This window comes from Octopus bimaculoides, chromosome 10 (genome assembly GCF_046866305.1).
Source record: "Octopus bimaculoides isolate indiv1 chromosome 10, ASM4686630v1, whole genome shotgun sequence".
In the NCBI taxonomy this organism is placed as follows: Eukaryota; Metazoa; Mollusca; class Cephalopoda; order Octopoda; family Octopodidae; genus Octopus; species Octopus bimaculoides.
In genome coordinates, this window is record NC_142937.1 from 2,181,132 (window position 1) to 2,204,307 (window position 23,176).

The following is a 23,176-nucleotide window of genomic DNA, read 5'->3' on the forward strand; positions in this document are numbered from 1 at the left end:
GCCGTCCCGTTTTTCTCTTGCTACGACACCTATTGAACTACTGAACATACTTTAGTCTTATTTGCTTTTCGGTTTATTTAGATCGTCCTCAACATTTTCTTGGAAAACAGTATAATATTAGATTACGGAGGTTTGAACGGACAAACATGACCTCCATAAATAAGATATCAGATTGCATTCTATTCGTCTATCCTATCGTTCCCACAACAATGAAATGAATTTTTTTTCTGTTTTGCTGCCAATATTTGAGATTGACGAAGTAGCAGAAGCAGTAATGTGCCAGACTAAAATCTTTCTGAATGTTGTTGCTTTTGTCTTTCATTAGATTTCACAAACTCCGCCGGAGTCAATATTTCCTTACATCTTTCCAGAGTCAATGTAATAATTACTACTATTGAGCTAATTGAGTTAAAGCAGTCGTCTATAACTCTAAGGCACAAATTTAGTGTTGTGACTAATACAGGAAATCAATGTTTCAAGACATTTCTATTGAAACCTGAACTTCTAATTATAAATGCCTTGTAAAATAATCAATGGGGTACTGAATAACTAGCCAGTAAATCGGTCATTCGATCCTCTGACTAACAGGTCCATGTGTATGTCGTTAAGGCAAATTAACTCTGAACGGTTCGCACTACATCAATGTATTATAAATAGCATTGCGAAATATATCTCATTTTAAGTAGCTTGTAGGATGTTTATATATGTTAAAAATATTCCTTGTAGGAATAACTCGGTGAAGAGTGGGGTCTGCATGACTGATTTGTCTTAAATACAACGCCTTTACTGTGTTTTATGCGCATGGGCTAGAGATCAGTAACTGAATTCTCTCAAGTCGATTTCAAAATAGAAACGTCATGTTTTTTTTTCAATCTACAGGGTTACATGCTCATTTAATTAGCTTTCGAATTTGATGAGCATTGGTACGAATATGTCTAATTATAAAGGATTTCTCGTGTAGAAGCAGGCTTACATAACAGTGATAAGTCTGGACTGTTAAGTTACAAGTATAGTGTATCAGACAAGATACTATATGGCTTCCCCACTTCACTCGGAAGGCTTATGTCCACCCGAGACTATGTTAAATGCAATGGGTCAATATGTCACGTATAGAGGACGAAATCCAGAACCTCATGGTTGCTAAGCAAACTTCTAAAACTCTCAATCATGCCTGTGTCCATATAGTGACAGTATATTAGTTTATTACAGTCTATATGGACGGTAGACTTAATCTGGCTCTCAGTATTATACCACCAACAGAAGACACTTTGGTACATTTAAGCAGTATCTAAAACGTTGCAAGCATTTGAACTGAGTCACCGGTCTTTGTTAAATTTGTATTTTCTATACATTCCACTCTATCAGTCACGCAAATCTCACCCAAATATTTATGTGTTCTCCCACCTTTTTCTGATTATTCCATTACAGAAACTCTAACAGGCAACTGTTTTCATGTTGTTTTGTATTTGTTTTCTCCTTTAGGTTGATATACCAATTTACTTAGAAGAGGGAGAGACAGTTCTGGTGAATTTTGTCGGTCTAGGTTACGATGCCAACAGAATGGGCAATGCGATGCCCTACTCAACAGTATGTGATGTTTCGACCCCTGACAAGCAGTTGATCAAATTGCCAGATCAGGTAAGTAAATTGTAGCTCTTTCATTCTTTTATATGTCTCAATCATTAGACTGCAGTAATTCTGGAGCACCTTCTTGAATAGTTTGATCGGTACCAGTATTTATTTATTTGCATTCTACCGGGCAACTATCGAAAGAGGACGTAAACAATCTAACTCCAGCTGTCAACGAGTGAGACATAAATCACACTTTGGCACAATGTGCATACACACGCGTGCTCTCACACACAGACACAGACACACACACGCACACATATAAACGACGGACATCTTTCAGTTTCCGTCTACCAAGTCTACTGACAAGGCTTTGATCGGCTCGTGGCTATAGTAGATGATACTTGTCCGAGGTGTCACGCAGTGGGATTGAACCCAGAACAACGTGGTTGAGAAGCAAACTTCTTACCACACAGTGACACCACGTCTGCAAACACACACATACACAGACACACACACTCATGCATATATATATATATATATATATATATATATATATATATATATATATATATATATATATATATATATATATATATACATATACATACATATATATATATACATATATATATATATATATATATATATAGGTTTGTTTTTCATTCTCCGTCTCTTGATTTACTCTTACTCCTTTGTGTTAAAGAGCGTATGCTGGAAGCGTAAAAATCTTTTTCATTTTTCATTTTCCCGAGCGTCAACTTATACACCTGCTTGTTGTTCATACACCTGTCTTAGTCATTTGTTTTTCTATAAATTTCAAATATATACATACATACAAAGTATGGCGGTTTAGTTCACAGGTGATCTAAACGCTATGTAAGTGGTGTAACTAATTTCTAGGGCTCCGAGGATGTAACCGAGACGGTAGTTATGGAGCCATTGCAGATTTTCGATATAGCGGATATACAATTGTTAAAGAGGACAATAAACGTTAAGGATAATAAACGTTAAGGAAAGGTAAACATCTGAAGTGATATACATTATTATTATTGTGAAAAATATTCAAAGTCTTACACCTGTTTCTCGGTATCGCGGAGTAGGGGGGATTTCGTCATCAGAGACAAATAGGGAAAATTAGAAGGGTATAGATTCATGAAATGACTACATCGAGGGCAGGAGTAAAGGAATAAGGAGATTAAGAGAGAGAAGAAAAAAGAAGCAACTTCCCGATGTTGTAGAAATAAATGCATAAGTCCTTAGGTGCAATCCAGCGAAGGTCCATCTGGGTTAAAGTCAGGATATTGTAAACATCCAGAAAAAAGACGCAAACATATCAACGTTCAATAAGAGAATGTTAGTGGAGGTGGCTATTAAGTGGTAACAGAAAAGTAAATAAATAGAAAGAGAGGTAGATAGTGTGAAAGACATGAGTTAAGGATCGAATTTAGGATAAAGTAAGGTATATAAACACTTAGTGTCTAAGAATATAGTGAACTAAGATAACCGAGAAGATAAGAGAAAGGACGAGGAGGTAGAGGAAGATAACGTAAACAAATAAACAAAATAGAGCAAAATGGAAGGAATTTAAAGAGGGTGGTATGTACCAGTGGTATTCTTCTAGTCTATAGGGGTTGAGAGGAAATCTAGTAGTAAAGGATTGGGTTCTTTTTGGCTAATATCAGTGTCTGTAGAGATATTTTCAGCAATGGGGTTATGGATGTGAAAGTAGTCGAGAATGGAAAAACTAGCTGTATGTTAAATTATTTAGGAGTAGGAGTTAGAATTAAATATTAGGGGATTTTTAACGTTAACGTTTAAAAATAAATTAAAGATAAATTAAAGAATTAATATTTATCTTATAAAGCGGTGAGGTAAGATAGATAGAAGAGACATAAGTGATAAGATAGATAGAAGAGATAAAGAGATATAGGAGAGATTGAAAAGATATAGGAGAGATTGAAGAGATATAGAGAGTTGTGTTAATGATCATGGAAGTTCGTATGACAGAATTTAAAAGTGCGGAAGAATTTGTGCTTAGACATAAAGAAGGATTCGCTGTCTTTTCTGCTCCGTCTTCCTCTCCTTATTCTTTTACTCCTGTCCTCTATGTCGTCATTTCATGAATCTATACTTTTCTCATTTTCCCTATGTGTCTCTGATGGCGGAATATTCCATACTCAGGGATGTCCCAGAAACAGGTGTAAGATTTTGAATGTTTTTCTCAATAATAATAATAATGTATATAACTTGAGATGTTTGCCTTGCCTTAACGCTTATTGTCCTCTTTAACATATATATATATGAGAGAGAGAGAAATTGAAAGAAAGAGAGAGGAAAAGACAGATCGATCGATCGATCGATAGACAGATAGATAAATAGATAAATATCGGACATCCACAGAGTTTCAGTCTAACAAATTTACTCGGCTCGAGGTTATATTAGAAGACAATTACCTAAAAGAAGTAGAAGAGCTCAACCTCAAATTACTTGGTCGGTATACAAAATTCTTTATGACACGACCATGCCTGCACGTGTGTTTAAAAAAACCATTATTTTTCACTAAATTAAATTTATCGACCAGTTGCTTTGATTTTACGCTAAATATACATAGAGCTGTTGCATATAAATTAATCCTGAATGTTAACTGTAAAGTACACGTACAGACACACATGTAAACACATACATACATGTACATGCACACGCCGACTGGTGAACACTTAGAATTTGCAAATTGTCGTCGGGGGAGGCTTCAATCTGTTTGTGAATATCCTGTCTGAGATGTGACGCTATTAAAGTGAAATACTGTGTTCGACATATATGCCGTCATAAAAAAACTGTTGGATGATAAATGCTGAAAACTCGTATAGATATTCACGAAGGGAGACAATAATACAGTCGTGTGGAGCTGATGACACTTCGATGAGAATAAATAGCCTACATAGAATTGGGCATATGAATTGAATTACAAATTTTAGATCAATGGAAAAGCATATATTATAGCTTTCCCTAAATAACGAAATACTTATTTATCTGTTATAATACATGCATATATATATATATATATATATATATATATATATATATATATATAAAAGACAAATTAGAGTGAAAAACTACAGATTTGTGTTATATGGTTAAAGAATATATTTATTTCGTTATTTTAGAAAAATGTTATGAAATTTTGTGTTTAGTAACGTTGTTTTGGGAGAAATAACCGGTTTCGTATTTTCTTTTCAAATTTCTCATATTTCTTTACCGATATTGTGTTATTTCTTCGCTCTGATGTGAAGTATGAGAGTTCCAGACAGGGGAAGGTAATCAGGAATTTATTCGGTATAAGGGAGATAATCAAAATTGTTGGGAGTGACTAGGTTTTATTAATTAGACATGATTTTGTTTAGAACGAATACAATGTTAGAAGTGGTTAAGTTTTGCTTTATTTCTTTTCAATGAGGTAAGTTTCCTTATTAAAAAAATGCTAGAAATTTTAAAGTTTTGGCTTATATTTTTCAATAAGTAGATTGAGAGATGTGCAACTGCTTCCACAATTTGTAATCTTTCCATTTTATCAATGTGCCATTGGAACACCAACACAAGTTAGATTAAATAAGCAAACTTACTTCATTGAAAGCTATAAGTCAAAACTTAATCTAATCAGGCGTTGCTTCATTTACATGAATAATCTGATAAGGATTTGGAGGGGGATATTCTGCTGAACCCGATTCAAAAATTCATGTAAAGTGTATCGTTTCCAAGCATAACACACGCACGCACGCGCGCACACACACACACACACACACACACACACTTTTTATATGTATGTATATATATATATATATTTTGATACACACACGAAATATACTGCCATCTAGTGTTTATAGGTAAAATATGTGAATATCTAGAAATTTATCGCAGTATTTTTCCCATTTTATTACAGTGTGAAATCGTTTAAACGACCGAAACCGGTAGATGCTTAGTGAAAAATATACAAACTATCTTTCTATTTTCCATGACAATTTTCTCTAGGCGTTTTTGTTCATCTTATTTTGTCAATACATACATACATACATGCATACATACATACGTACGTACGTACGTACGTACTGGCCATGTGTCGAAACCATAATGATATCCGTGTGGCAGTTGATGATAGAAATGCATATTTGTTATGCTAGTTTCTAAAATGTTTCTTAGTCTCGCAATACTGAACTGTCTTTCATTCTAGTAAAGGGGAACGTGCTTGTGAAATCATTGTTTGTGCAGATTACTTGCTACGATAGATAATCATATCAGGCTTGGATATTTGTCTTTATTTTCGGGAGGCTCTGTGGCATTTCTATATCTATAAATATATAGGATGAGCTTCTATCAATTTCCGTCTACCAAATTCACTCAGAAGTGTCGTGTCAGACCAAGGCTAAAACACTTCGCCAAGGTACTATGCAGTTGCTACTGATCCAAAGACCACATATTTTAGGAATCAAACTTCTCAACCACACGAGTACTGCCTTAGTTTGAATTATGAACTCAATAACATAATGGGAGATTACATAATAAATCTCGATCTAAATTACGTTGAGAGAGCATGGAGGGGGCATAACCGTTAAAATACTATTAATAATAGTTTCTGCTGTTAATATGACGACAGGGAGGAGCGTACAAGCAGTTATGATGTCAACAGGGAGGTGCCCGAGCAGAGATGTGTAAAAGGAGGATAATGGTGGTGGTGGTGGTTGTGATTGTTAAATGGCTGATATTCTCACATCACAGTGTGAAATATTGATTAGTTGAGAGCGACGGGTATTTGTGATGGACGAGAACTGAGTGCGCAACAGCGTGTTTCCGGACTTGTACCATCTTGTGTGAGTCTCTTCTAACACAATCATGAGTTGTCCAGCTGTCTTGTTAAGGCAATTTGATAGACAGCAACTATGAAAAACTCTGTTCTCCGTCGTATGTCTATTTAACTATCTAGCTATCAATGCACGCACACACACACACACAAACACACACACACACACATGCACAACACACACACACACACACGCATATACACACATACACACAGATATATTCTTTCACCAGTAGCAATGCAACCATTCATCCTGAAAAGCTTAGCTGATCAGTTGATTCTGTACATATCAGAATCTATTTTACATTAAGTTACGTTGACGTAGGCAAAAATACATCGATTGTCAAGTACAGAGTTATAACACAATAATTCCCAACCGTATATACACACATACACGCACGTATATATTTTTATGAAGGGAAACTGCTAAGTTTCTGTCTCATAGTCAGTAGCCAACACTGAGTCGTAGTAAAAGTCACTCACCTAAGTTGTCGGGGAGTTATTTCTGCGTGCATTTACGCTCGTATTTGTGTGTGTGCGATGTTCACACGCATCTATTTACTACTGCCTGTCTAAGTTATGTCAAATTGCTTCTTTCTGATTTTGACTCAGTTTTTGATAAATAGAATCGATAAAACAAGTAATCAACCGAAATAAGTACCGAATCTAATATAACCTGGAATAAATGTTTGACCGGAATATCCCAGCTTGGCTGGAATTGAAAGACTCGAAGTTGTACAAGCTAAAATCGATGTTAGTGCGAAATATCACCACCTTGTGATATTGTTATGTCTCAAGCTACTGCTATCTAGCGCTTCCGGGTGATCTCTACTTGACCGCAGCACGACTGCTACTCAACAGTCACCCAACTCTCTAACACGGCTAGACTACCTCTATTTATATGTCTTGGGCGATCCTACTTCTTCGCTTGGGGGCGTCGACACAACAGATATACATCTTCAGTTACAATAAATGAGGATAAAACATTTACCATCAGTGGCCAGCATATAAAATGAAACCAATTAAGGTGAAAACATTATATACTCGCAGGAGCATATATAAATATTCCATTTATTTCTATAAGTACATTCTGCTGAAGATGAAAGAGACTTTGAGTAGATTCGGAAATTAGCTAATACAGAACTATCTATTTTATAAAGATATTCCGTCGGCTTGTTGCGTCGAATTCAGCACATGTGTTTGTGACTTCTTTCAGTGGTGCAATTAAGCCGGAGATAACGTATGGGCATTACAGATTAAGGCGAACCGTTCCTTGGAGAGGTTTCAACGCAGTTTGCACCCACAAATGTCAATTTACTACGCAGTCATTGTGGACCTGAAACCCTTAAGCGCTTTGTTGGAAAGGGGATTTCTTAACTACACGCTTATGTGTTTGTGCTCATTAGTATTAGACTTAGTTTAAGCATAGTAACTTTATCGTCGTTTGCATAGCCAATCGTTGATATATCTGATCAATAACGGATTCATTGAATGCTATATTATATATTGAGATATAATGGGAAATTGGCCGAAGTTTATCGTAACTTTTATTCCATAGTCACCTTCCCTTCACTTCCACGCTCACCTCCGCTACCGCCATTTATCTTGAAAATGTATGTAGCCGGTCAGTGATTGCTCAAACGTTAGCAGCCGTCTTAACGGCTGGAGAAGCAGAGCTAACAGGTTATGAATTCATGCAATATATCTTGCCTGATTATAACTCAACTGAAGACATTTTAAAAACCTGCATAAGTTCCACCCACACTCTGCTCCTCACAAATCAACCGGTTTAAAATTTACTTCTTAGCAATATTCAATATTCTAGCTCTATAAGTAGTTTGTTTTATGTTAACTTTTCAAATATTTCATCCGCACCAGGCCTCTTTCTGTTAGCTATGCAGCTATATGGACGTGGAAGCTTCTAAAATATCTTCTCTGACTTGCATCAAACTATTTGGTGATTCATCTAATCTTTATAAATTGACCTGCTGACTTCAGCATCCGTCTACTCGAAATATTTGTTTAATAATTGATTTACTTACACACACACACACACACACACACACACACACACACACACACACACACACACACACACACACACACACACACACACATTAGTGTTTAGAGACTAACAAATGCAAACTCATGTCTTTTTATATTTCATTCATAAATCATTCTGGCATCAAGAAGACATGCATAGATTCGTACGTATATATATATATATATGTGTGTGTGTGTGTGTGTGTGTGTGTGTGTGTGTGTGTATGTGTTTGTGTGTGTGTATTCTTTTATCTTTTACTTCTTTCAGTCATAATACTATCGCCATGCTGGAGCACCGCTTTGAAGTCTGGTACTTATTCTGTCGGGTTGTTTTGACGAATCACTAAGTTGTGTTGTGACGTGGTGAGTGGGGGACAAACACATGCACAGACACACACGCATATATATATATATGTAAGTGCGCATGCACACACACATACACGTACATTTATATCATCATCATCATCATCATCCTCATCATCACCATCGTCATTTAATGTTTACCAAATTCACTCACAAAATTTTGTTCAGACTTTGGCTGTAGTAGAAGACACTTGACCAGTTAGACGGAACTCGAAATTACATGGTTGCAAATCTGGCTTCTTACCCACAAATATATTTCTATACATAATACACATAAAATTCAGACGGCTGGCCGAATTAATCCTTCGAACTTTCAGAATTAGAAAGCAGGAAACCACGAAAGACCTCTGCTGGACATATTTCCTCAGCCGCTTGGACTACTACTCACAATTCTGCTCACCATACAGTATAATATTAACGGTGGAACTCGAAGTAATCCAACCATGAGGTTGTTTAGAATGTGAAGAAGTGTAGGCTCTGCAAAACTAAAAGAGAGTTAAGGAAGGCTATTATTAATCGTACTGAAATTGATAACCTCCATTGAGCTTTGAACACAGTAAAATTAATTCTCTTCAATTATAAATGATTAAACAAAACTGGCATACATGAATTTTAAGTAAGAAGTATGTTGGTGACAATTATGTCCTAATTACTAGTCGTAGTGATGAGGTAAAAAATGAATGATTAAATTAAAGTCTGGGTTGATAGTTAACATAGACCAAATGCTCCAGTCCGACTTGCAATAATTCAAGCAAGACAGTCGACTTATTTATAGGCCGGAAGAAACACAAAGACTAACCAGCTGCAGATTCTCCAGAACTTGAAGCAAGCAAAGAATCAAAGAATGGTTTGAAATGCTGGAGAAAAGAGCAGCTTTGTATAACAGTAAACTGACCTCAGAAATACTTTGTGAAGATGTTGCAACAAAATTTTCAGCAAATGTAGCTGAACCAAATATTGAACAGCAGGTTTATGATATTGATGAGACTGGATATATGTGCGTACATTTAAATATATGCATCAGAAGGTGTGATTGCTGAATGACTTTGCCACTGCAGTTTACAATTCTTTCTTGGATAAATATTTATGTTAATCCATGCATGCATTTATGTGTATGTGTGTTTCTATTGAGAAATACAAACCGCGCCTGAATATGAACACAGAACGAATTTTGGGATTTTGGAAATACTTTCATTCATGAACGTATAACCATCATTATTTTAATTTATGAAATTTATGACTTCGTAATATAATACTACAACTTTACCCCTCAGAAAAATTATATCTCCCGAAAAAGTGCAATTACCTCCCACGTCTGAAATAACACCAGTCACCAATTACCAATTACACGCAGGTTCATTACAAACAAACTCTCAATCAACCTGCACAAAGTAAACTTTCTTTAACAAAATTGCAACATTTTCACCAATTTCCCGGTCAGGATTAAAAAAAACGTGAAACTGGTTGACTACCAAATAAAATTTACAAAAATGCATAAATTGTATGCATTTTCTGTCTTTTCTTGACATTACTACATCCGGCTCATGGTCGTTAGACTGGAACTTTGAAGGAACATATCGTATCTTAGAATAAAGAAGCTAAATGCAGACTGCCATATTGATAGAATTAGTACGACATTAAACTGAAGCCAGTACTAGTCTATCACATCAAAAAATACTTTGAAAGAAATGCTATACGCCATATGGAAGTAAAAAAAAAAAACTAATCAAACCAACAACCAAACAAACAAATAGCTTGACTTACTGCTACTTTGCTTCAAGATTGGTTTAGTAAGCTCGTTGTTTCTGCTGTTAAAGAATACCCTGTCGGGAATAATTTATTATTTTAGGCACGGTTTGATTTTGATAATGATTCATTATTAGAGGATAATAGAGGAAACTAAAGCGGTATTTTTGCTTGCAAATATCACAAGTGAAACTCAGCCAATTGATTAATCAGTAATATAAATCTTCAAAAGGTACTAAAAGAGGAAATCTGCTAAACGGACTGTCAAGACCACTGATAAGGATGTTGAGCCTTTATCAAATGGATTCTGTAAAATATAGACTATCTGGAATGCTATCGATTATATTGAAGTCGTCCGGGATTTGATAAAGGGATTGAGAGTATTAGGTTTCTGTAAAATTTTAAGTCCAAATTTAATACAAAATTTCAAAGGATTTGATGTGACCCTTGATGGTGACACAGCTTTTGAATCAGCTTCATTTCAGTGACTCTGCAGAAGATACGAATGGATTAACTCAAGCTTTGGCTCTTTGACGTGCTATTGAAAACGAAGACGATGATGGTGATGATGATGGTGGTGGGTGATCATGACCTTGATAATGAAGAAGAAGAAGGAGGAGGAGGATGAGGAGAAGAAGAAGAAGAGGAGGAGGAGGAGAAGAAGAAGAAGAAGAAGAAGAGGGGGAGGAGGAGAAGAAAAAGAAGAAGTGGAGGAGGAGGACGATGCGAAGTAGAAGAAGAAGAAGAAGAAGAAGAAGAAGAAGAAGAAGAAGAAGAAAAAGCAGAAATCAATATTGTTAACGTTTCGGCAGTGAATAAATTGACTGAAGCATATTCACACCCGTGGAAGAATATGACCTAAATACAGAAAGAAGGTCACTGGTTCGTCGAGTTATTAATTGCGATAGTCATACAACCTTGCAGCAGATTATGTCCTTAAGAAAAGTGGTGTTTTTCAAACTATGGGTAATCTTTGTAAAACCAAATTAATAATTAATCTGTATTAAACTCCTGTATAATCATGCTAGTTCATACGTTTATTAATTGTCAGTACTTTCATTCGTTCCTGCCATTGTCTGTATATATTCTTTCGAAACAATTTCAAAGATGATCCAAGGGGCAGAAAAATTGATAGAAGAGTATTCTTTCTTATATTTGAAGTGTCACAATTTTCCATAGAAACCAAATAATCCCATTCGAACATACATATATGTAATAAAATGACTAAAAGTTCGTACATTTGTACATGTTTAACTCTCATGGAACAATAGCTCGTAAGATTAATACGCAATTTAAGGTCAAGTCGGAAATTCAACGTTCAAACACTTTTTTCAGAAGGGAACACTGTGTCTACCATTGAGCTAATAACTATTTCGTGTTTCAACTCTTAAATCTATAAACCATGCTTGACATTATTGTAAGTTTGCATGCTCCTTTCCTGTTACTTACCATAATGCATTTCCCTTAGGTATAATGCTTCTTTTGTATATATATTCGCTAATTAACTGAATAAATTGTATCTATTTTTCAAAGGTATATTATTAATCAGCTGTGTCTGTGGAGTAATTTGTATGTTGATATCTTCCGATAAAGAAGTCATAATTTTGTCTAAGAGCATAAATACATGTGTACACTCATGCATGAACGCGCACATGTGAGTTGTACCAAAAGGAATGCTAAACTGGGCATTAATGTTTTTATGAACTGACATAGGTTGTTCAAATTACATATATTTGTAAACACTTCATTAATATTATCTCTTCAGATTTTCAATGTAGGCAAATAATGGTTCCAAGTAATGCCAACCTGCCATCATTGAATTCTTAACGAAAGAACAGTGCAAGGTGACTGATATCCACAGAAGGCTACAGGTTGTTCACTGAGGTCATACCACTGACCAAGAGGTGGAAGTCGCTGAAAGAATTTGGTAGAACGGTACACGGCTGAATTTTTTCAAAGTGGATTCGAGAGTTCGTTTCAAGGATGGCACGAATGTATTGCATGTGAAGGAAATGATTTTGAGTGGTAACTATGCATAGAAGAGGAATTATTCTACGAATATATGCAATTGAAACAACCTGTGTCAGATAATAAAAAAGTGATAATAAAAAAAGCACTTCGGTATATTTTTGGTACAACCCCCCACCATTGTGTGCGTATATGCGCGTGTGTTTGTTTAAGTATCTATCTATCTATCTATCTGTCTATTTATCTATCTATCTGTTTATTTATCCCTCCCTCCTTCTAACGATTTGTCTATCCATTAATATATATATATATATGTATATATATATATATATATATATATATATATATATATATATATATATATATAGAGAGAGAGAGAGAGAGAGAGAGAGAGAGAAATACAGATCTCTGCAGAGTTCTCCAACGTGTTTCTTAATTTGGTATGTGATTTCCATTTGTAATAAATAGTCAAAGACCGATTTTTATATATAAGAAGCTTAAAAAACCTGTAAACACAAAGCAGTTGGTTTTGGTTCATGTCTTCAATATTATATTATGTTCAACAAGCATTTTGAGATCAAAATTCTTTCAAAGGAATTTGTTTTAACCGAAAGAGCAAACATACAATTAAATAGAAACTTTTGAAATTAAATCATTATATCTTGCATATTTTCTTTTGTTCTCTAAAATTGATTTCAAATTTTGGTATAATGCCAGCAATTTCGAGGGAGAAGGTAAATCGATTAGATCACCCCCAATACTCAACTGGTACTTATTTCATCGATCCTGCAAGGATGAAAGGCAAAATCAGCTTCCGCGGAATTTGAACTCAGAACAAAAGGACAGACGGAATACCACTACGCATTTCGCCCGGCGTGCTAACGTCTCTGCCAGCTCGCCGCCTTTTTTATTTTTTCTAATATCGGCAAAATGACAGGTCACGAAAGTAATTTCCTGATCGCAGACCGTCCAATAATTATTCGCCCGGTTTAGATCGAGTTGGGAGTATCCCTGAAGCTACTCTCAAAAAAGACGCAATCAGTTAAATCGAACATGGAACCATATGAGTACGAAGCGAACATTCTCAAACATACGGCTGTGTCTATGTTAAATGTCTGTGAAGAGAAATATACCTGAGTCTACTTAAAGTTATTCTTCATGTAACTTTTGATTCAATAGTCGATCGATATATTGCTAAATGTTTATGATTCAATACTTAAATGAATTCTAATATATTTCTCAAAAATTCCCTACAGTAATGCGAGTAACAATTCTTTGTGTTTTCTTTTACAGTTCGTGTTTCTATCTCTCCAGAAAATCGCATTTGGCAACATTCCTCTCTTCTCAATGTCAAGACGGATTTTGTTTGCAAACAACTATAGTTCTGAACGGAACGCAACTTTAGAATGGCATCTCAACAATGAAGCTAATGAAGAGGTAAGTTGTGGATAGCTTTACCAACACATATTCCCAAATTACATTGTCTTTTAAGACCTTAGTCGTAGACTCCAATACTAAATAATTTTGGTCGTATTTATGAAACTTCCTAGGAAACTTAAATCTTCCCTAGTTCTTGAGTTCAAATGTAATTTATATCCCCAGAGAAATTGAAAACCAAAGTCGAAGAAAACGGAAAGAGCTAACTACTTCGTACTTTTTGTTCGGGCTTAAACATTAGCACTATTAACAAAAAAGTTAGTCGATAAAATTTACACAAGTACTTAAAAGATACTTTATATGATATAATCGAATCCATCAGGTTGAAAAGTTGCAGTAACCTCGGCGGAAATTGAACTTAAAACGTAATGTTCGGCAGCTAGATACCAGGTAGCAGCCTAACGCTATTCGTCAACGCTCAAAGTATTCTACTTGCGTTCAGCTCTCTCTATAATGATAATAAGCATACTATACATGCACACCAAACGTGCACGCAAACAAACATGCAGATACACATGGCTGTAAACTAGAATCACCGTCATACAAGCGCCGTTGTTCGTTTTCACTTTCCCATGGAAAATCCGGCCGGCCATGGGAAATGGCACCCTGCTGGAAACAGCTGAAGATTGTTGACAAAAAGGGCATCTGACTGTCGATATACTGCAACAAATTCATTGTGACCATGTAAGAATGCAAAACTATCCCTTAACTGGTGATAATGCTGCTGATGATGATGATGATGTATGTGCGTGCTTATATATATATATATATATAAAAGACAAGTTATAAAGTTATATATATAGAAGACAAGTTGTAAATAATGGTCATTTCATATTTTTCCTTTATTAGAGTAAATTTGGCTTACAGCTATTTTCCAGAAGTCGTTAAGTCGTTATAGGTACATTACTGATAGGTTAACTCGATTGGTCTATTGATCAATTGAGAAAAATTGAACCACCTAAAAAGATTAATGCTACTTTTATCAGAGCCATTTCTGGTTGTAACAGAGGAAAGCGCTCTGAGAGTTCTGCTTTGTCTTATATATCCCTACCACAGATTTGCAATATAGAATTGTGATGAACCATAACCTTGGGCTCTACCATAAGAATACTTGGAGTTCTTCACTAATCTAAACATTTTCTCTCCCACCCAGTAAACACACGCACTATATATTCGTTCTTTACTCGTTTATTATTGTTCTTATTTTAAGTCATGACCATTATATATATATATATATATATATATATATATATATATATATATATATATATATACAGAGAGAAACTCCGTAGGTTACGACGATGTGGGTTCCAGTTGTTTCCGATGAATGAACGGAACAGCCTGTTCGTTAAATCAACGTGCCAGTGGCTGAACACAGAACAGACACGCGTACCTTTAACGTAGTTCACAGGAAGATTCAGCGTGACACAGGATGTGAAGATGCTGGCTCTTCGGATTACTGGTATAACTCATTTTAGCCAGATGAGTGGAGTGGAGCCACGGGAAATGAAGCGTCTTGCTAAATGGCTCTCACATACACACACTTATATACATACATATACATATATATACACACGTATACGCACACATATGCACATATATGCACACATATACATATATATGCACACATAAACACACATATACATACATGGATTAATACGCACACATATTCAAGAAAGAATTGTGAAATACATTGGAAAAGTCATTCATCAATCACACCCGCTGGCGCACATATTTACATATACGCATATATGTCCCACCAACAATGAAAAACACAAACGCACATATTCAACGACGCACAAACGCATGCACAAACTCGAGCGTGCACACGCACAAGCACACACGCACACACACACACACACAAACACACACACACACACACACACAAACACACACACACATTCAAACCTCCAGTTTGTCCAGAGCTATAATGAAATAATTCAATTTCTTCGATACAGTTGTAACAACTGTGAAGTAGTCCAGCGGTAACGTTACAGTTCGCTAATTGGTTGTGTAAACAGTAATTGGAAACGCCGTAGTTTTACGCCTATCTATATATTAGCATCTTGAAATTACATCATTTGCTACATCAACTGCCAGCAGTTATTGGTTAGCCGAAGTAAGACCCTGCTATTAATTCTCACGCTCTTTATACACTGCCAAAAACCACTAAAGCCAATATATTTGCAGTTATCTCTTTACTGCTAGATAGTAACCTCTGTATAATGTTACTGTATTACATACACGGCTTTAGAGTATATATTGTGTCGGCAATCAGTCAACGAATGAAGGAAAGATATGATTTATTATCGCGCTACAACTACTTTCGAAACAAAAGGTTGGGCAAGAAACCTTCAGGACAATAGACTGGAAAGGCGGGGAGATAAAATATTAAAGCTAAATTCGTAGAAACAATAATAAACACTAAACATGTCGCATTCGTTATTACAGGTTGTCGTCGACTTACGACCACAATTAATTCCGACTGACTGGTCGTAAGTCGATTTGGTCGTAAGTCGGCCTATAGTCCTACATAGCTTTGTTTTATATTAACTTCCTGGCTGCTCTTTACTTCTTCGAGTAGTAGTAGTAGTAGTAGTAGTGGCTATAATATTTATAGCAACAGCTAGAAGTAGTAGTAGTAGTAACTATGTATTCATAGCATTCGTAGTAGTAGTAGTAGTAGTAGTAGTAGTAGTAGTAGTAGTAACTATAGTATTCATGGTAGCAGCATCAGCAGAGCAGTAGAGCAGTCTGGTTTATAATATTTACATTTAGGCGGTGAATTGGCAAAGTTGTTAAAGGATTCGATACGATGCCGCGCTGTATTTGTCTTATCTCTTTTGCATTGAGTTGAGATGCCTTGCGAGTCGATAAAAGTCACGGTGGATTAACGGAACGGTCTGAAAGTCAGCAAATTCCTTTTCGACATCTTTTTCGGGCATTTTTCTTTCTGACGACACTAATTCCAGACGTGAAGAGGACAGATTTGCATACATGGGCAACTTCTAGACTTCAAAACGTCATTTCAGGTTCTGTACATGCTTAGGCAGATGTATGGTGAACACTGACCAATATTTATGCTAATGAATAACTTAAAACAATTCACAACTTCAAGCATACAAGGCAAAATGGCTGGAGCTTAGCCAAATGTTTCAATGTGTTTATGCTGAGTGTATAAAACTCCTCATGAGAACGGCATACCAGTTCGTTGCAGAGTCAACTCCCATGTATTACTTGCACTAATTTTCAGCTGAGTGCTCAGCAGTAGCATGAAATGATATGCTTTGCTCAAGGTCAGAATGCGCCATCATTCGTGAGAATTGAACCCGCTACCTAACGATAGTGAGCGAAGCACCCTAACCGCTATTTCGCGTGACTTCACCTCTAGCATAGAACAAGGAGTAGTGTGTTTAAGTCATAAGTGATAGATACGGAAACTATTGTAGAAATTGAAGGCGATGAACTCACAACATTTATTTCTAATTTGTGTACTATGAGTTAGCTTTGTCGTTCACCATTTTGAGAACTTCTGCAAAAGAGTGTTGTCTAGGTCAGTATATACACGAATAATTACATGGTCAGTATTGACCGTTGGCGGTCCAGGGTAAAAAGTAGTATAGATGTGAAGCATCACTAGATATTTAAATGGATCTAGAAAGTTAGAACACTGGTACTGTAACAGAAATTTTGACATGAAAATATTGTAAGAAGTATATTACAATCACGTATTTCTGTCAAGTGTTAGATGCTTCTGTATGCTGTTAATGATATGGTCAAGGGCGGTTACATCTGGAGAATTATCTTCAATTTGATATTGTGCTTGTATTCTACCGAATTAACTGCTGACTGTTTCAAAATCAATGATAGTAACATGAGGTTACAGTCACTATACAACGCGAGAAATATTTCTGTATTCGCGGTGTAGAATATCAGATTTTCACATCAGTTATATTTATAGTTTTTTTTCTTAAATATAAAGAGAGCACATCAAGAGGAATTCTTTGAAGACATTTACATATAATAGATAGAATTTTGAATGTTATCCTCGGATCAATACTGAGCCAATAAAGGTTTGCGTAACAAGCAATCTTTGACACCTGCTATTAATATTTCTGCATCAGTAACATGCATTTACATCTTAGTAGCAATATCTTTCTACAAATGAATTCGACTGGTTCAACAATAGTTACACATTAGATAGAATCAAATCAAAGCAAATAGCTTTAAGAATATATGTCTTTGGAATCAATATTCAACAGAAACAAATGGTATTTTTATTTCTTAAATTTACATTTTAAAGAAATCTAGTCTGAACTTTACTATGCATCAATAATGAAACGACGGTAAAATATTCTATCATCTTTGAATGTTTTCGTTTTGTGTCAAGATATAAATTTTATATTATTACTTCGTCAATGTTTATTGCTTGCCTCCTTTCAACTATGATATATGCTATTATATAGTTTGTGCCTGCAACGAGTTCATTAGAGCAAACGCTCTCTATTGTGCCCTTCTTTCGTGTACATTGTTTGAAAACTTGTATGAACCAACTAGAGAAAAGATGCTTTGTCGGATCAACTACATCTTTGTCATAAATATGTTCGAACACAACTAAACCAAAATTAATACCAATTCAATGGCTTTGGCTCCTTGTACAATTATTTCTCTCTATTGTAATTTAATTTCACATACTTCGATTTCAATGAGCTTTTGTTGATAAGCTAAAAAAGAATTCTTTTCTTAATGACGTAAATATGTATCTTTGTTTGAACAATTTAATTTTGAGGTGGAAATACAAATGCAAATGGTTGATTTTGAAATCATATGTTCACCGTTTCGTGTCATATCAAGAGTTGTGTGTTGTCTTCTTGAACCCAAGATAGGGGAAACTTGCTGTTTATGCGAAGTGCTGGTCTTACATAATTATGTCCGGTTAGAGTTTTACATAATTATGTCAAAGGGATTGCATTAGACTCAACAGATGGTCATACGCTTTTACAAAAAGCGACGTGCTCTTAGATAAAGTAGAATGAAGACAAAATTGAGGAAAATGCCCTGTGGAATTAATGTAACGTATTTCGGTGTTGTGGAAACATATTTAATATTTCATCCATTCTTTTATTTGCTTTAGTCAGTGGACTCAGACCAAGCTGGAACACCGTTTCGAAGTAAATAGACGAATCCAGAAATCGTTTTAAGACTACAGGGTGAGTCAAAAGTCACCATACGTACGAATAATTTATCTTTTTTATAAGAAACAGTTAAATGAAAAAACTGTTTCTAATAAAAATATAAATTGTTCTTATGTATGGCGACTTTCTAATCACCCTGTAGTATGTATATACATACATACATACATACATATATATATATATATATACATATATATATATATATATACACACACATACAGACACATATGTGTGTGTATGTGTTTGTCCATTCCCAGTTCTTGACAACTGGTGTTTCTATGTCCCCCATAACTTAGCGGTTCGGCAAAAGAGAATGACAAATAAGTATCAGGCTATAAAATATCTGCAAAGATATCAAATCGCACTTTGTAGGAGCACCATTTATGCGTGGGGTTGAACAAATTCGTATATGGGGGAATAATGGCAGATCCTATATGATATAAAAGATATAAGATTACAATTAGAAAGAAGATAGACCCAGTATTAAGTATGCACAATGTGTTGGAGTAGGTTTTTAGTGATAGATCTTTACTAATACTGTATAAATCAACCACAAAGTGGGTCGATCTATGTGAGGAAGTCCTGTTGTTAAGGATAACTGCTAAACTTTTCAGGAGGAAGATGAAAATAAATGAAAACAGGAAGGAGAAGAGGACAAATATTTAAGCTACATTTTTCTGGCGAGATATTTAGTAGAAATCATTAAATGATATTTCGGTAGCTTTGAGTTCTGACTTAGTTGATTTGCTGTTAGAATAGCATCTGTCAGTTGCTAGATATTTTTGAGTGCACCAAGCTATGACATCTATATTACAAGATGCGGCTGAAAGGTTCATTGGCTGACAAAGATACTCCGATGGAATGTGACCATATGAGGTTTATTTTTCAGCATTATTCCTCTTGCGGTCTATACACTTCTTCCATAGGTGATGCTGTGCTTTGATTAACATTGGTGAAGAAGCTTTCATCCTGTTGACCAAAAAAGTCATCAACACCAGATATGACATCATCATCACTGCGATACTGGTTTCCAGATAACTGTTTTTTTATGTTGGGGAAAAGATTATTGTTAGCAGAGGCCAAATCAGGAGAATAGGAGGGTGATCAACCAGTAAGCCAGTTTGGGGACGCAATCACGCACAGTAGCCATCGAAATTAAGGACCAATGTGATGGAGCATTGTCCTGATGAAACAAAACAAGACCCCTTTCGTTAGTTTTCTTGAGATTTTAATCTTGATAGCTTTTTGTAACTGCTGCCACGAGTTGGCATAGTATCCTTCATTAATGGCGTGGCCTTTTTGAAGATTTGCTCTTATTAAATACAATACCTTTTTGTATCTATAAAAAACCGAGGTCATCACTTAATCTGCAGATGAAATGACCTTGACCTTCTGTGGAGGGGTGGGAGAAGGTGTTACCATTACTTGGATTATCTCTTTGTCTCTGACTCAAAATGATGAATCCAGCGCTGTTTGTAGGTTACGAAACGTTCAAGGATACTAGCTGGATCTGTCTCAAACAATGTCACCATGGTATGATCAACCTGGAGCGCTTTTGATTAGGTGTCAGAAGACGTGGCTCCCACTGAGCAGAAACCATCGTCAAGCGAAGTACGTCGAGATTCATCGAGAAGAATATTCTCAACTCTCACAGTATATACTAATAGCATTGGATATTTGATTTATAGTCAATCGCCTGTCACCCATCATTATGTGGTGAACACGATCAATATTTTCCCCATTTGCAGGACGTCCAGACCTTGGGTCACCTTCAAGACTCTTCTTTACCCTCCTAAATTCACATGCCCCACTTTTGCATTGTTGATAAAACTGGAGAGTTATCCCCTCATGTAGCAAGCATGTCAGCCTGAATGTCTTTGGGGGAGTGGGGGACAAAACCCTATTTCTGTAGGTACTTGATAACACCACAATGCGACATTTTGTTCATTTTCAAGAGAAATCAATACTAGTTAGTACTGAAGTGTTTGAACCATCAGATGTCAGTTTAACTGAAAAAAGAACAATGCAGTTATTAAGAAGAACTGAAATTAATGCATGGGAGATTTCACACCTCTAGCATCAATCCTTCATTCTCAGCCTATGAACTTTTCATCCGTCTTTGTACCTGGGAATAAATGAAAAGATATACACGTCAATAAGATAATCAAGAAGCAAAAGTAAGAGAAAATATGTAGTGAAATAAATATCGTTACGTGTTGAATAATTGTGTTTTCCTTTTCCTAAACTAACGCGGGAGATAAATACAAACATGTTTCATTCTTGTTTACGTTGAAAATACAGGCATTGATGACATCATAAATGGTTATTTCATTTAGTGGATTTTGACACATCACTCCGGTATTCTATTGTATTATTTAGACTGCTGCTTATTCGTTTGAAGGAATAGTATCGTTAAGTAAATATCTGGTCTTCATGTGCCATACATATAGGCGTGGCTGATCGTGGACCTCCATATTATAGTCTGAAGATTCCTGAGTTTTTTCTGGGAAACGTGTAGCAGTAGTTTCTCTTTGCCATATGTCATTCTATTTACAGCTAACTTTATTAGTTAGGTGCCATCATGAATTTATCACGCATTTAACCCTTAGAGAAGGAAAGTGGTTCACATGATATTATATCTACACACGTTAGCCCGAGACGTATGCATCAGGATCATCTTCTGCTATTTAACCCATAACTGGGATCCTTAACATGTTCTATAGGTCAAAGCCAGAGGGAATAGTGGTAATTGAACTCCTCCAATCTCCGGAATACTCGACCAATAATCTTACTACCGGATGCAAGTTCTTGGCTTACCTAGGGCACATAAACGTAAAGAAACCCCAATAAATTTGTTTCGTTAGAGTAGAAAAACAATGAAAAAACAAATATGTTAATGGTTTCACAGTATAAATTATAATTAGGACAGTCAAAGAATGTCAATCTTTTGGCTTGTTGTATTTCGTTATGGGTGCATTTGAGAATCAACTCCTGACATGTCTCATAGGATGCCCTAAATATATATTATCATTTCGAGCTATAAATTTGAATCTTTTTTAAATAACCAGCTGAGACTCGTTTTGACATTTGCCAGATGCTCTCAGTATGAAAGTAAATTTCGACAAACTTTTTACTGCCATTCTATTTGGATAACGTTAAGATATTAATAAGGTTTTTTCTGAAGAAAAATAGGGAAAAATAATAAACGTCTGCCACTCACATATAGCGAGTCGGTTTACCGTTGCAAATCTTTAATATGGTGATGCTAACATCTTTCATGTATTTACTGTAGATTGCACAGTTGATTGGTGAGCTACAATTGCATTTGGTGTCAATATGCTTTATTTAATTTGGTTCAATTTTTAGTAATTATTTTGTATCAAAATACAATTACTGTAATCCTACGGAGGCTATTAATATAATCACATTGGAAAATTTTAGTAGATTGAATTAAAGCTACGTTTAGCCAAGATGAGGTAAAATTTCAATTTCTCAGGAGACATGATAAGGAAGATATTGTCAATTTTCTGCTCTCCCCTCTAAAACAAAACTCGTGAAGAACCACTTATATAACACACACACACACACACACACACACACACACACACACACACACACACACACACACACACACACACATATCATTCGGTTTATTTTGTATGATATAGCTCTTTTTTTTGTAGCATATATATTGTTGGGTGTGATAATTTAACCAACAATTTAAACAAACGATATATATATATATATATATATATATATATATAGCATTCACCATGATAGATCGCTAACCACTACACATTCTTTTTTTCTCTCCTTGTTTCTTTCTGTGTTCCTTTCTGTGGAAGAGCGTAGGCTCGAAACGTTAAAGACTTTTTCACTTCCCAGGTGTTATACTAATACATCTGTTTGTTTTCTACACCAACTGTCTTCGTCTTTTGTTTTTTAATTCTCCCCCAATACATATATATGTATATACATCGCTTCATAAAGATTGCTTTTT

General features: G+C 35.5%; 1 protein-coding gene across 7 annotated transcripts in view; it reads left to right on the plus strand.

The window, feature by feature from the left end:
* LOC106867322 (cilia- and flagella-associated protein 65) overlaps window positions 1-23,176 on the plus strand; it is a 1,093,663-nt gene that overhangs the window by 955,500 nt on the left and 114,987 nt on the right. For all 7 annotated transcript variants that reach the window (XR_016243317.1, XM_089358289.1, XM_089358292.1 and 4 more), the window contains 2 exons: window positions 1,483-1,638; window positions 13,838-13,981. Coding sequence is in view for 6 of the 7 variants with exons in the window: in XM_089358289.1 (XP_089214415.1) it covers window positions 1,483-1,638; window positions 13,838-13,981 (300 nt within the window). In the remaining variant the exon portion in view is untranslated. The remainder of the gene's footprint in view (window positions 1-1,482; window positions 1,639-13,837; window positions 13,982-23,176) is intronic.